This window comes from Struthio camelus, chromosome 1, assembly GCF_040807025.1.
Source record: "Struthio camelus isolate bStrCam1 chromosome 1, bStrCam1.hap1, whole genome shotgun sequence".
NCBI classification, from domain to species: Eukaryota; Metazoa; Chordata; class Aves; order Struthioniformes; family Struthionidae; genus Struthio; species Struthio camelus.
Genome location: NC_090942.1, coordinates 136,292,435 through 136,308,396, shown reverse-complemented (window position 1 = coordinate 136,308,396; position 15,962 = coordinate 136,292,435). Strand labels below are relative to the sequence as shown.

Below are 15,962 nucleotides of genomic sequence, written 5' to 3'. Positions count from 1 at the left end.
ATTTTGCTTAGCTATAGCATAAAATTCAATAGCACTTACCACCTGGGAAAATTACCTCTGATTAGGAAAACAGAAAAGATGGATTATATTTTTTAACCTTTGAAAAATCTGACTTGCAACAGCTATTAATTGCTATCTAGGTATTATTCCAAAAAAGTCAAGCATTGCGATTCTAGCTCATCTCCTCCAAATGTACTACTTGCTACATCCGTCCTCCTTGAGATCAGCTTTCAGCTGTATAAATCACAGCACCTTTTCCCATGCTAGAGCCAGATTTTCTTGCCTATTTCCACCGAGCATATTGCTTGTCAAAGCAAAATCTCAACTCTGTCATGTTTCGTTCCACTGCAATTTCCCTTTTCTTCCCAGGACAGTCCTGCTGGCTCACGTCCTGGGATGATTATTCCGCAAAGCGTTGGCTCAGCAGCTTGGCTGCTTCTTTTGTTGGGTGTCACTGTCCTGTTCATCGGTCTCTTCAGAAAGCTGCAGCACCGCACACTGTAGTCCCCACCAAGGCAAGGGAGCTTTGCAGATCTCTTCCCAGCCATCGTTGTCGATATCGTAGCCAACCACATCTTGAGTGGGGACTTCCTGTGAGTCTTGCCACTTCTTTCCCCCAATAAGAAGTGCAGTTTCTTCTACAAGTGCCAGGCCATAGCAAAATCGATCATAGGTCAATGGCCTCAAACGAGTCCATTGGTTTTGATCAGGGTCATATCTTTCTATTTCAGAGAATGGTTCATATAGTCCTAAAAATGTGAATATGGCTTCTCTGATTGTTGCCATCTGGTGCCCAAACCGAGCAATGCTCATGGGGGCTTGTTTCATCCACTGCCCTTCCAGCGAGCTCAGAGAATATACGTCCTTACTTGTGTTGGCTTGATCTGTGCATTTGCCGCCCGAGATGTATATAGTGTTCTTGCAAATGGCTCCGGCATGGCCATGTATCTTGCATGGCAATTCCCTGGCCTTCATCCATCTGTCCCTGCTGATATCGTAGACTTCCACAGATGAATGCAGCAACCCATTCTCACCTCTCCCACCAATGGCACAAATACTGTTGCCTAGGACACAACAAGAAAACTGGCATCTCTTTTCCAGCATGCCAGTGATTTGTGTCCACCTGTTAAATCTCGGATCATAACGATGGACCTTGTTAGTAACCGATAAGACCTTGTCAGTTTTTGCGTCTCCTGGAGCACCACCTTCTATTTCCCCACCCAGCACATAGAGGAAGTTCCCCACCACACACAGGCTGTGGTTCTGCACCCTGTCCTGCACTTGCGTGAGAGCTCGCCATCTGTGATTGTAAACATCAAAGGCTACCACATCGGTGATGAGCCCCTCGCTTGCTGTCCCTCCCCCCAGCAGAATGATGCGAGTCTTCTGGTTCCTCAGAGTGGTGGACTTATCCTGCAGGACAGGCTGTCTGAAAATAGATGTATGATAATTTATTGCTTTAATGATCAAGCACTTAATACCTGCAGTGAGGGGCACCTCTGACTGAGTGTAGGTTTTTCTCAGATCTTCCACCGGGATGAGTCCATATCTTATGTGCTCTAAAAGGCTGCCTCTGTGAGCCAGCCTGGACGTGTCCTGCTTCAGCCACATCAGCACAAGATTCAGCAAGCAGGTTTCTTTCACCATGGGCAGGTCTGGTGATTCAACCACTGCTAGCAAAGACCTGAAGTTCAGCTGAAGCAGTCCTGCAAAATCCAAGTCCAGCAGCTTCCAAAGATTATTGATAATGTATTTTTTGGTTGCTGCTAAAGCTTCTGGAAGATAGAACTTTCTGGCGACATTGGCAGAAAAACAGCAGTTTTCCAAGGTAAGATTGTTAACCAAGTACTGATTGCACAAGGCAATAGCATCAGTCACTTGCAAGTAACTTGCAGCTTCCAAGGTATCCTCCAGGCTTTCAAAAGAAAGGGGCAACAAGGAAGTATAAATGAAATCCAGGACATGCTGGAGGCCAGTGGGCGAGATAACTTGCAGATGAATTACACTGGCTTTAGATTCTTGGGTGTAACTTTTGAACATGGCTCGAAAGTAGTCACTGGAGCATGCCAGCAAGGACTTGTGTGCAGGAAATTCATTTTCCTTCACTTTCAGCAAAATATCACACAGAAAGCCTTCTGATCTCAGGGTCTGGTACTGGGCGAGCACAGCATTGCAATGTGCTTTGCAATAGGACAGGAAGTAACTCATTGTAGATAATACAATGCTTTCCACTTAAGTTATTAAAGTTAAAATGCAACTAGACACCAAAACAGCTGCCCTACTCAACAGCCATTGTGTGAATGCCCACCAGACCTCCAGCTGTTAGAGAAAAGCCCAATCAAAAAAAAAATCAGTGTCTTGCCTGGCATAGGGGGTTAGTTAGTAGATTTGCAGTGAATTCAATGCATTCTTTCATAGAAAAAACAGCTGAATGTCGTAACAGCTGTAGGATGCTTACTTTTTTTGTCTCCGTTGCTTGTGCAAGGATGAATGGTCCACGGTTGTGCTGAGCGCTTGCTTGGCTGGCCATCAGGTGACAGATGAGGGAGCTAGATGACAATCTCAATAAATGGCACTTTGTGTCTGCTCAGCCGTCGCCCTCGACCCTTCTTTCTCCTTAGGCAGATCAAACAGATCTTCTCTGGCTGACAGTACATGGCTCCGAGCAGAAATAGATGAGAAGGGAGCTCCAGCTTTTCTTGTTTCTTGCCCTGCCTGAGTCTTGTCTGTGTTTCAAACTTAGGTAAGTTTAGATCTCATTACCCTTGGGACAACAGCCCCCTTTTGGTCATCTTCCTGCACTCTCTGAGGAAGTCTCCACTGAAGATCAAGTCAGCACCCGGGGATTGTTACGTGAAGATTTTCTAAGCCCATAAATCTTTTCCTTGGAGGCACTAAGTCAACCAAAATATCATGATTAGTCACTGGTTCAGTTTGACATGCATTTCTGGGCTCTTTGGTTCACATGATATCCCTATAACTCACAGCTACCAGAATAGCCTGCAGGCACAACCCCTCGGCCTCCCTCCCAGGAGCTGCCTGAGGAGGGCTAGCAGAGAGGTGAGGGCCTGGGAACATGGAGCAGCTTTTTCAAATGGCCCGAGCCAAAGCAGCTGACTTTGAATGACCTGCCTGGAAATCACAAGGGTAACACATTCGCACAAAGCGCTGACAAAAATAGATCTCGAGGTGTGTCATAATAAACTGAAATCTGTTTATAGGGGAGGCTTTGCATAATTACCTTCTCAGTGACCAACTGGGAACAAACCCCCTGAACTCCTGTGGATGGTCTGCAGCTGACTGGTTCAGCTTCCCCACCTTCAGCTAATCTCAATTAGAAGCACGTACACAGGGATTATCTCTGATTTTCACCTGGGCCTCTCAGGATCCAGTTGCTACCAGGAATAGTAGCTCTGGGTGAGCTACGCGTTCTGATCACTTAAGGCTTTTCTTTTTTGCCTGTGTAATTCTGGGTGGAGGTGTTCACATATCAGTCAGGAATCTCCTTCTGACACCTTGCTTTCTAGGTCAAACCTGCTCAAGGCTTGCAAAATGACAGGGTTGATAAATGCCAGACCACTTTGCTACAGCATAAGCCAGCAGACGTGGAGGCATGAGAGGATCCAGCAGAACTGATAATTTTCACCCTTTGCTGAAGTCACAGGTAAAGTTTTCTTTACTGTATTTGCTTATTTTTATTTATGTGATTTCATGGAATTCTGCCTCATCTCCTGTAGAGGAGGGCTGTTTTGGAGCAGATTGGCCCTAATGAGGACCATACATGCTGTACCACCATTTTAGTAAGTGAAAACTGTCTTGATAAGCAGAATAATACTTACACGTGCCTTTGCCTGGAAGGGGGAGGGTTTGAACAAATGTAGTTTTCTGTGGCTATGTAGCTTTGGAAATTGATTTCCTGCTTGAACCTGCTGTCTGTCATCACACTGGAGAACATAAATCAGGGTCTTGTTAAAAAATCATCTACTTTGCTAGCAAAATGACATGTACAGGCACTGGGGATGAGGTAGGAAAGGGATGCTTTATTTCTTTTTTTCTGGTCAATTTTGTCCATGGTCCGTGATTGGGGCAACTCTAAAGCATTTCAGCCCTCTGTCATTCATGCTGGTGATGAGGGACCAGACCTGACATGCTGCCATTCATAAAGATACTATTTTGTCCAGTTTAAACCCCTGTCGGGTACCAGATCTCAATAATACAAGGTGCCCACAAACCTCAGCTGTTTGGAAACAGCAAGCTGGGCACTGCGCCTGTAGCGCTTTCACCAGGAGGTTCGGTTGTGAACGCGGCTGCACCCAGGTGCTGGGCTTTCATCGCAGGCTGCAACTTAATGAGGATTTCCTTCTGCAGCAGCTCAGGCATAAGCAGGTCCAGACACCGTACGCTCTTTGCCAGCAGGCCCTGTCCTCCTTTGGCAGCACTGGCTCTCCTGCTCTGGGGCTAGGAGCGGAGCCAGAGCTGGGAACAGATACAGTGTCAAGGGGAAATCCAAAAAGCAAGAGCAAAGAGGTCTGTGTAACCCCGACAGCTCCCCCAGGCTCCCTCCCTGCATGGCCTCTCAAACAGATCCACTGCCACGATGCAGAGCACAGCGGAGGCTGAGAGCAAGCTGCCGGGTGGGCAGGCAGCTGGGGATGTCATGCCTGCCCAGCATGCAGAAATAGGGCTGGTCCTTCATTGCTGAGCCAGAGCCACCAGCCCCCCAGCGCTGGGCCACGTGCTTTGTGCATGGTGGTAAGCAGTAGAAGCTGGGACTAAGGACACATAACTCCTTAAATCCTACTGTGCCTGGATCCAGATGTGCAAGAAGGGGGTCAGAGATGTGATTTGGGAAACTGCAGTTATTGCTAGCAGCAGGCAAACGTATGCTCCCCTATCAAAAGACGTATGCCCAGGCAAAGGCAACGTGTGTTTTCCCTCTCCCTCATTAAGGACAGCTCAGGCTACACCCCAGCTTGCGTTGGTTTTTCTGGCATGTGTAAATTACTAGTACAGTACCCGTTGCAAGCAAGTACTGTAACTTGACAGCACACAAAATGTGTTTGATGTGAAAGTCTGCATCTGTGCTTGGAGTGATGCAGCGTTAACTAAACTGGTTTTGCTTCACTTGTTCTCCAAATGAATTTTGCACGCAGGCTGCAGTTTATACAGGTCAGTTGTCAGCTGATTATAGCGTGTTGTCAAAAAGAGCCTGTGCTGATTTACCTGAAATGATTTAAAGCCAGTGGCAGATAAGCAGGTCCTATAATTATATGCAGATTTGCTGTGTGATTCCATCTCAGACCTACTTCATCTTCATGGCGAGTTGGCTAATAGAAATCGTAAGAATCATGATCCTTATAAAGCTGTTTACTTGCCTGTAGCTTTTTTTTTTTTTCACTAGTAATTGAAATAAGCCAAATCCTTTCCACTCCCATGCACTGGAATGACCAAAAAAAAAAAGTTATTATTATTGAAATGAGGATTCCTCCTGCTCCACTTCCAGGTAGTTAGCTGTGTCTAACTGTGGAGCCTACTGAGCCAGTATCCTCCTTCAGCCAACAGACGAATTATCTCCAGACAGCAGTTCAGATCTCAGGAGGGCTATTTAATGTCTATTGGCAAGAGAACAGACTGACTAAACTGCACCTCAAAAACAGACTTAGTGCTAGGTGGGATGTATTCAACCCAACATCTTATTTTTCTCATTCATGACTTGGAAGATCAGATCTAATGTTTGACTCACTACAGAGTTTAAAATTAGGCTAACGTTAGTGTTTCAGTGATATGTAATTTGCTGAGAATGGTTAATATATTTTTAATCATGCACCTCATTTAGACTTCGAATTGATTTAGATTTCAGACTTTTGGTATATTTTCTGTTAAAATCATTCCTGTACTACAGTAGGTAGTGCACAATAAAAAAGAATATTCAGAGGTGCTCTATGAAAAATGTTGGCGTCCACCCTTGCAATTATTTTTTCTTATAGAAAGCTGGAAAATGTCCTGAATTTTAATGCTGTATTCAGTTTTATCTCATAAGTAGGCCATCAGTTAGTAAACACTTCAATTACCATTGTAAATTTTCTCTATTATTTTCTAAGAGTAAAGGATATATAAAATGTTGTACAATTAGGATAATTAGTGACAAGTGGCTTACTACAAAATAATCATTGCAAAAATCTACAGTGAACAAGTTCTAAGCTACACTTGTTTACAGAAGGAAACAGTACTGTCCAGAGGACAAAAGAACAAATGGTTCAGATGCTTGATAATGTGTTACATGAACACACATAAGTGAGCCAAATGATGAATGTAACATGGGTGCTGTAGAATATAGGTTTTCTAGAAACTACTAATAAAAAGATGATATTGATTTAAGCTGTCCTGTAAAAATCATTGTCCTGAAGTCTACACTTCATACTTGAGTAATCATTTACAATAGTATTTGGGTCACCCCATTTATTTAAACCAAGCAATATTTAGACTGGGAAAGCGGTGCTCAAGAACAAAACAGTAGGGGCATACAAAACGGGGTATAAATTTTCCTGCAGCTAAAGAAAATACATGCCAAGATTGTCTGTATATAAAAACACAGGGAAAGGTTTATTGGGTGAGACGAGGCGGGCTCCAGCTATGAGGTTTCTGTTTAGGCAGGGGAGGCTGAGGGTGCACATGGTGCTGAGCTACTTTAGCGCTGTTGGTGTTGTGAAACAGAGGTGCTTGCAGGACCCTCCAGCCTCCCAGGAGCTGAGGGAAGGAGAAAAGCAGCATGGTGCCAGGTACCACCAGGCCCATGGTGGAGAAGGTTATGACTGGGAGTTATGAGGGATCTGCATACAGGGACAATATTCACAGGAAGCGGCCACTGAGTGCAAGCCTTTGTCCCCTGCTAGGGAGGAAAAGGGGTTTAGTGCGATCAGAGCACAGAATCGGAGCAGGGATCCCAGCAAAAACCTGCTGCACAGCAACGTCCGCTAAGCCACGGCTGCAAGGCGGTTTTCTCTTGTTCTGTGGAAAAATGGGAGGAAATACGATTGGCACACTGCGGTAGGGGTGCTATGCCCTGACCGGGCTGTGCTACCGCTGCGCTGACGTGAGAAAGCAAAAGCGTGTCCAACTGCGAAAGGCAAAGCGAAATAAATGTGTTTCAATTAGCTTGTGCCTCATCCGTTCCCTCTCTCTTCTTTTCCAGGTTCCCTCTCGTTTGCCTCCCGTGAAGACAGACGTAATTATGGCTTTTATTCCACTCTCAGTGGATAAGATATGAACTTCCCCAGAGAACAAAAAATGAGTTGGAAAAGTTTGTGACTTGGGTTTCTGTTTCAGAGTCATGGCAGCAAGATGAGTTAGGCAACACAACTGCAGAATAAGGAAAGGTGAGCAGGTAACTTAATGAGCCCATTTCAGAGCCAAAGTCCTAATGGCCTTCACAGAGCTGTCCTGCTTTTCACTGAAGTCATGCGGGCTTGATCCCGCGGCAGGATGCAGCATCCTACCTAGGAGGTGCATATGCTTTTCACAGGGATGGCAGTTTTACCACGCTGCCTCGTGGTTGTGTGGACGATCTGGCAGCACAGGAGATGCTGCAGATGGAGCCTGCACCTGCCCCTTCCAGCAGCCAGTGCTGGCCGTGGGGCAGCATGGGATCTGCCACCCCCATGCTGGAGCTACCTTCGTCGTGGCATTTTGCCCCACGAGGGCAAAAGTCGTCTACACTGACCACCGTGACAGATGCCTGCCTCTCCAAGACCTGGCGAACCATGGTCCCAAACTTCATTTTCTTGCTTACACGTAGTAGCAAAAGCTGCCGCTCCTGGCTTCGTGCTGGGTTGTGTGAGCACTCAAGGCAGTACCCTTGGGTCTGGCACCTCTGTCTGTGTTTAAATACTCCTAGCAGCTCCCTGCTGTGCCCCCGCTGCAGGTAGCCCCGTCCACCTGACATGGTTTCTTGTGCTCTCAGTGACACACAAACCCAGTACAAAACCACTATAAGTATGGGATCCACACCTCAGGTCAAAGAAAATGGTAAGGAAATGGGGATTGGCTTTCCTTGCTACAATGGTCTCTCAATGTGTTGTAATCAAAACGGGGATTTGTTTTCATAGGGATAGCAATGCAAGAAATGACCTGTGTTGTGGGACCACAGAGGAGAAAACACAAATGATCTTTTCCTCTATTAGAACACCATGAACTTCAAGTAATGCTGAGAACCTCCATGGAGCTTGCTGCAGGCTGCAGAGGCCTCCAAAATCAAGGTGCGTTTGACGTAAAGTGGTTAGGATTCATCTCTTCAGTCCTCTTCCACTCCCTAATTCACATTCAAGCAAGTGCTCTCTAAGACACTGTTACTTAGTAAAGAAAAGGTCATAGTATAATCAGCTGCTGTTCATGGTATTACTCTTTGAGACAGTGGACCTTGATGTTCACGCTCAACTGATCACTGACAGCGTTCCTAGAATCTGGACGCTACAGCATCGTCATCATCATCGTGTTACTTAGCGAACCCAAACTTAACTTCTTCCAAGGCCTGTAACTCTTGAGCTCACCCCTGGGACTGAAGGCACTGTATCTGTGCCTGCTAATCCTATTTCATTTGCTCACACAAGCACTCAGGTGCGAGAGAGGTAGTAGGTTAAGGAATTGCACGCAAGCCCTTGTACTGGGTGAGGTGCAGCTGGAATTAACTGCAGGCCCGTGTGTGCTGAGGGGTGAATGATGGATGGCAAACCAACCATGTCTGTAGAGGACTCTTTTATCTTAATGACTTCTTACTGAATAAAGCCGTGTTGGAGTGTGGCAAAGTCAGTGATGGGATGTGTTTTATTCACCCTTCTAGTCTTCATGAGTTGCTGAAAGGTGTGTGACTAGCAAGCCTCACTGATCATTTGTTAGGCTCAGCTCAGGGCTCATCCATAGTGGTGTGTGGTACTGGTGGCCCTGCCCACTGAGCAGGGAGAGAGAAGTTTCCCTCCATGCCAGGAACAGCCTCTAAATACCGCTACTGGAAGACACTTCTAGACTAGTTATGGGAATTGGATTGCATACGTCAAGTTTCCTTCTCCAGGCCAGAGTCCAGAGACACCATGGCTTCAGTCACCTCCTCTCTTTTTCTGGCATGAGTTGGAAGCAGCCTGGACATGCATATATGCAATGGATTGAGGTGAGCCAAACCTAGGCGCTCCTCAAGAATTCATACTAGACACCTGAATGAGCTATGAGCTCATTTTTATTTTTTTCTATTTTAGAGTTCTGTGCCAGCAACAATGCAAATATTAACTTCCTCATTAAAGTGCAAGAGCTTGTGTGTGGTTTAAGTAAACCATTTGTTTACTTAAACCAGCTCAAAAGGTTGTAGAGATAGTCTTCTATTTCAAACGAGACCAGAATAAATCTGCTGAATGGGTTAAGGATTGATATAAGTAACTCTTGAACAGAGTGAACAAATGGCTAGTCCATGCTCTGAGCCAGTATGTACCTGGCCTGGGAATGCAGCATTATTTCCTTGACACAGCGGCAGGGTTTTTGGGAGACCTTTGGATTTTGCCTCAAATAGAAAAGTTATCACTGTATGTTGGACCTTTTATTACATCAAATAAATTGAATTGCAGACAAGTAAAGAGAAAGGTATAGGGCAGATGGATCTAAAACCTATGTAAGCCTTTGATAGGGGCTCAGAATGCCTGAGAGCAAACCACCTTTATAATAGTGCAAATATTTATCTGTCCACTGGTCCACGTGGTCCATCTTTCGAGGACACTAGCTGCCCCTCAGTAGAAACAAGGGATTTGTTTCACATTAAAGGTCAGATAGACCACTCCAGCCCTATTGAGGCACTGAGCAATGCACCAGGGAAAACTTTGTGCTCCCCTGAGTGATTAGGGCTAGCGAAAGTTTCCCTCTCACTTTGACTGGCAAAACTCCTCCTGGAGTAATGAGACAGTGCTCTTCAGGCAGAGCAGGCTGGGATGCTTCAGCAGGATGCCATCCTCCCTCTGGAAAATCTGGAGTCCTCGCACACAATAAAATGAGACCAGTTGCATCCTCTTCCTCAGTTTGTGGAGGCAAAACTGATATCTAGGAACTTCTGATCCTGGCAGCAGACATGTGAAAGGGGAGGATGCTAGTAAGAGCTGGAGTTAAAAACAAAATGCTATCAAAACGGAGTTACACAACAGTGTAAATTTTGCTATCCTACCATTGAAAGAGAAAGGAGATGAAAAATAAATGTACATGCTTTAAATTGTTTTAAACTTACAAGCAATGGCATTTCTGGAGGTAGTGCAATGACAGCAATACAGTTGTTTAGGACAGTGTTGACCACACCTTGACAGGATGGACCATAGTTTTCCTACCTTTTGGCCTCTTTCAGTGTTCCTTTTCTCTGGACTATGGGCTAGCAAGCAAGTTACTAGAAAGAAAGTTTCCTTAATTTACACTATGAAAATGACAAATCTGGTCAGAGGAAACCTGATTTATAAAGGGTAAGTGAGTTTACAGAAGTAGAGAAGTAGATAATCCCTTTGCTTGTACTTTAATTTAACTCGTGGTAACATATGCATGTGCCTATGGCCCTGGTAAAAATAGTCAAAATTAGCTTCACAGACAAAGCCTGATGCAGACTTTCAGCTCATCACCTTGCAGGGAGCTACTGTGCCTTCCTAGTACAGAAGTTCCATCATATTAGCTAAGCCAAAGCTTTTAAAAACAATGATTGCATTAAGTATATTCTCCCGTACTTCCCAACATATCGCCCTAAAAGGAACGCTTGCAACATTGCCAGGGCTGGATCGTTGTTTTCCCTTGAAAAGAAAATCCCTCAAGTTTAGGAGATGCCTTGAAATGGTCACATCTACTGAGTTCTGATATCGACGAGCTGTACTTGTAAAATAACAAGTGATTTATACAAACAAACTATACAGCCTGATATTTTGACATCTCTTGACTATGGTCAAGAGGCTGTAAGCGGGAATAATAACAAAATAAAATACAAGTAAACACCATTCAAATCACCTGCCCGTTTTTCCCAAGAGAGTTTATTTGCCTTTGACTAAACAAAGCATCTGTTAGACAGCTGACAGATCTTCGGCAGGGGGGTTATTTTGCAATTTTCTTAGATGAGCTTTGTGATCTAATGAGTACTTTCCAGTCTGAAGCTTATAGAGTAACAGGGAAATAGTGGTTGGTTGTGATTTCCTTGAAGTTAATAGGAGTTCTGTAATCAACTTTAGCACAGGCAGGAACACTATGTTCTTAGCATAGAAAGGTTTATTGGGCCAAAGTATCTGTTCTAGCTTAATTTTTCAGCCTCATATGCCAGCTTTCTCACTCTATATGCAGGTTATATTTAACTCCCAGTGTTCCTAAAGGAATAAAGGGTGGTATTAAAGATCAGACCCTTTAAAATTAAACCCCTATCTGTCATAAAAAGTGAGTTTCGACATACAGCACGTTTTTCATGTGTTAACTCTTGATGTGTAGAGATTACATTAGCAGTCTGCTATGGGGTGAGGAGCCCTTAGTGAGTGTGAAGAAATGGTGAGGAAAGGACAGAGACAGCTTTTCTTCAGAAGTTCCCATATTCCAGCCTCTACTGAAACTCGAAAACGGAAAGCCTTCAGTATTAGTGTTGTTCCTGTGCACTTACTATTGCTACCACTGATTTCACTAGGGTTACTTTAGTGGCAGATGGGCTTGCAGGACAGATTTTTACTGTCTCAGTTTCTGGAATTGCATTCATTACATGGTAAAGAGGCTGATTTTTCTGTAGCTGGGCAAGTAGGGGTTTCTTCTAATACTCCCCACATTTTTAGAAAAGTGTTTCTCCTTTAGAAAAGGGAATATACCACACTTACTGGTTCTTGAAAAGAGGTACTGAAGAGCATTTACATTTTCTATAAGCACCATATGTTTCCCCATACATTAAAATTCTCAAATGCAAAGATGAGAATAGGAATCACTAACACACTGAGGACAGAAATGTTTGGGGGAATTTTCAAAGGCAGAAAGAGCAGTCAGGCATCAAGCTCCCTTCGGGCAGGTAAATGGTCCTAATGGTCATTCTTACTCGTGACAATGTCCTTCCTATTTACCAGAATGCAAGGATTCTGTTAACAAAGTGATGCCAAAAGGTCCAGTTTGGTCCAGGGCAGTACTATGTGTCATAAGTGCTTTAGAAACATTCAGGAAAAGCCAGCAACTGCCCTCCCATGAAGCCAGAGTCGTAAGTCACTCTTGTCAATAGATCTTGTTGCTCTTAACTGTTTAGGTTTCTCTTGGAAACAAATATTTACCAGCTTCTGGTTTGCACAGCCTTCTAAAGGTCACAGGTGCTAGCTTCAAGGGGAGCCAAAGTATTTCACATTGAACTATTTAACGTTGGCTTCCTGTGAAAGCCAGTACTGCCATAAAAACCAGCATCACTATGGGACTTATGTGTGAGGATGGAGGAGTAAAGTTCTCCTCTTGGCCCATTTCAGCATGTTATTTTTAAAAGCTTATGCATTCATTGATGGAGACAGCCACCATCATTCTGCCTACCCTTTCGGATGGGGATGATATGTTGGATGCTAATGGTCTGCTGGGAAGTCAGAATTACTTTCTCATGTAACAAATTTGAACGGACAGGTGAGAAAATGATTTTTCTAGGATTCCTATTAGCAGCAGAAGTTTTATTTAAGTATTAAGAAAAAAAGAAGTCCAAGTTTTCCAAAACTCTTATAGCCCTTCGGCTTCTGCTATACATGTACCTGTAGCTCCAGAAAAGCTTCTTTGTTTGGCTACTGGCCTCATCTCAACTTCCTAAGAACATTTAGATGAGAAATGCTCCCTAGCAGTTATTTCTTGCATCTACTTTTCATTCCTTCATGATGAAAAATCCCAAATAGGGGAATTTCTGGGGAAGCTATTATCAGATTTTGTGTCTTGACTCTTTTCACATTGTTCATTTGAGTTATTTAATTTCTAACAACATCCATCACCTGCACACTCAAAGTTTCCTTAAACAGGGCCAGAACCTTGGTCTTTTGATTTTGGGAGAATGCCCTGACCTAAGAGTGGTTCCACGTTTACTCACTGGCCTGTCTGGCAAGGGAGGGCAGGTGCAGTTGGCCCCCAGTGCTCGCTGTGACGGAGGGAAAAGCACACAGTTCAACAGGGGCTGTGGGGGCCCTAGCAGCACAGAGTTTTTGGACTCCCTTCCGAGGTACTTGCAGATGGGTGCCCACCAATCCATTCTTTTTACTAGTCTAGGAGCTGGCCCCAGTTCCTCCCAAGGCAATTTCTTCTTCCTCTTAAAGAGGCACTGATTGCCACCAGAAGCCATGGTATCTGAGCTACTTGTCCGTGAAAGCAATAAATGCTCTGCTGAGCTAGATCCTCTGCCTGGTGCAGTGATTTCTGACTCCAGTTCTTCTGCTTCTGACTAGCTCTTTAGCTCTTGCTTGAGTTCAGCAAGAACCAGCTGATCTTTACCTGAGAGCTGATATTTTTGTTATCTGGCCTAGAGGAATCACATGAGACCAAGGAAATAAAAATTTATAGGATTGATACAAATTTCTTCTTTTGATTGCTTTACCCAATGCTATACATTTCCTGCATAGCTATTGCATGTAGTATCACACATATATGTTATGTTTATGCAGACCGATAATATCATCTTTAAATTGGGCATGAGGAAATACTTTCTAAGGGAAAGGATAATGGAATGCTAGACTAGATTGCCTAGGGAGGTTGCAAGGTTGCCGTCATGGATGGATTTTTAAAGTATGCTGTAAAATTCCATACAAATCTGCCTGGAATTAGGCAAGTATAGTTGCTTGGGCTTGGAGGTAAGAGAATGGATTAGATGGTCTTTTGACATCCCCCAGAGGACTGTGTTCTAGGATTTTCTGCTCGTGATAGATTTGAATCGCAAAGTCCTCTGAACATCAAGGAGCCTTGGTCTTATCAAGTCTTGGTGATTTACACAAGGGATTTTCTAAACAGAGATGCTTTGCTGAACAACAAAATCCTTGAATAGGAAAACACTTGGGATGCATGTAAATAAGTAATGCTTTGGAGACATGTTTGATCTGTTTGGAAAACTTACTTAGAGGGTCAGTAATTTGAAAATGTAAAGGACAAAGGATGTGTAGTGAGGCTGTCTGAAAGCACCTTCTCTCTACATGGGAAGAGCCATTGAAAAATAATTGCCCAACATCACTGCTGTTTAAAAACCTGCTCCTTGAGGATGTCACAGCTTCAGCATTTCTGCTGAGATCAGTCTTGAAGAATGCATTTTGGACAACTGATTGGAGTAGTATAAAAATGAATTCCACCAAGGCTCACGTTAGAATTTTTTTCTTTTTCTTGCTGCCTCACATAAAGAAAAACAAAGTGGGTATTTTTCTATCTTAGGTTAAAGTTTAGGAATAGAAATGTTCTTGCTCTGGATATCAGGAGTTTGCATTTTTGGATGTCAATTTCTTTTGGTTGTTTTTCCTTGAAGTGAAGGAGCAGGGTCTGTAAAACATCAGTGAGTCAAAAAATCAATATGCAAGAATTTGATGGCCAGGTTCTCTTGACTGATTAATCTAGCCCTGAACCAAATAGATATCAGTACAAGGGAGAGACCCCTAGCAGTGTTAGAAACTTCCCTTGGTAAAGATTTGCCATGCAACACAACATAAGCATCTGTACTCAGAAGAACTGAAGAAACAGTAAACCACATTTGGGATGAATAATGCCTGTGCATTGACACAGAAGTGTGTTTCCTGAAATGACAGTGCTATCCTGCAATGCAAAGCATTTCTCTAACATGCTGCTTTGCTTGCTTCTGGAGCAGGCCAGAATGACTTTGCAGTAGGAAACACCGTCAAACTAAAGAAAGCTAGGGAGGGGAGGATATTGGGGAGGATTACAAATCCTGGGTACCTGGACTGCTTTCCCGCTGGTAGTATGAGCTTGCTGCAGAGCAAGCCAGGCAGGAGGCCCTGAGCTCCATCTGGAAAGAAGCGACCGTGGAAGAGGTAGGACTGGCAGAACACGGTGCCTGTCGGAGGGAAAAGGGTTCAGTGTGAAAGAGCACTGATGCACTAAAGCACTGCCTGGCCCAGAAAATTCAGCAATGACAGTGACATAACCTAAAAACTACAATAGCTACAGAGAAAACTTCAGCAGAAATTCAAACCTAGGAAAACAACCAAATGATGGGCAACATCTACTTCATTTCTAGGTGCCCTTTGACCATGCTGTCGTGGGGACTGCCAGATCTCCCCTGAGATATCTGCTCTGCTGAGCTAAAGCACCCCAAACATAGCCATTAGTTTTAGTTGCCTCTTGTCCTGGGGCTGAGCTGTCACTACTGGCGGTGGTTGGTGCTGGTCTGAGACACTTATGTTATTCAGTGCTGCTTATTTAGAGCTTGAGTGCCGAATGGAGCAGCCCTTCACCAGAGGCTGAGCTACACATGCCCACTGAGCTCCTAAGCATCCCTCCCTGTGACCTTGTCCTCCCATGACCCCAGCGGAACAGGGCTTGGGAGCCTGCATCACCACTTAATACCTTTCTGAATCATGCTCCTTCTGAGGCTCTTCCAGGGCCCGTGCTCTGCTGCAACCATTATCCAAGTGAGATCTCGTAAGCCTTGTGCATTATAGATGAAATATCAATTCAGGGAGCAAGGTCTGTCCTCCTACCAGGTGAATGATGCCGTTAAGTCTTTGTTCCTCCTTAATGTTATCATTTGCAGCGTATATTCTTCCAAGCGTCTCTCTTTCTCAAAGGCTGCAGGCAAAAATGACTGCTGTCGCAAATCAGCGTAGCTTCAGTGACTCTGACTGCATGATGCCAAGCTGGCCCAGCAGAGGATCTGGCCCCTGAGTTTTAGGTCAGCCACATGACTGTAACACTCATGGCTTTCGCTTGCCTTGCTGGACAAATGGTGTGGGCTGAACGTGCTCCTTCCTTCTGAAGCGCTAGAGAAG

The 15,962-nt window shown here is 44.4% G+C and overlaps 1 protein-coding gene across 1 annotated transcript; it reads right to left on the bottom strand.

The window, feature by feature from the left end:
* Nucleotides 1–420: 420 nt before the first annotated feature.
* Nucleotides 421–2,208, bottom strand: KLHL34 (kelch like family member 34). The gene has a single exon (XM_009665364.2). The coding sequence runs from the start codon at nt 2,206–2,208 to the stop codon at nt 421–423; it is 1,788 nt and encodes a 595-aa protein (XP_009663659.1).
* Nucleotides 2,209–15,962: the final 13,754 nt, after the last annotated feature.

What these genes read in the sequence shown, in the direction of transcription:
- KLHL34 (XM_009665364.2), bottom strand. Translation starts at nt 2,208, where the DNA reads ATGAGTTACTTCCTGTCCTATTGCAAAGCACATTGCAATGCTGTGCTC.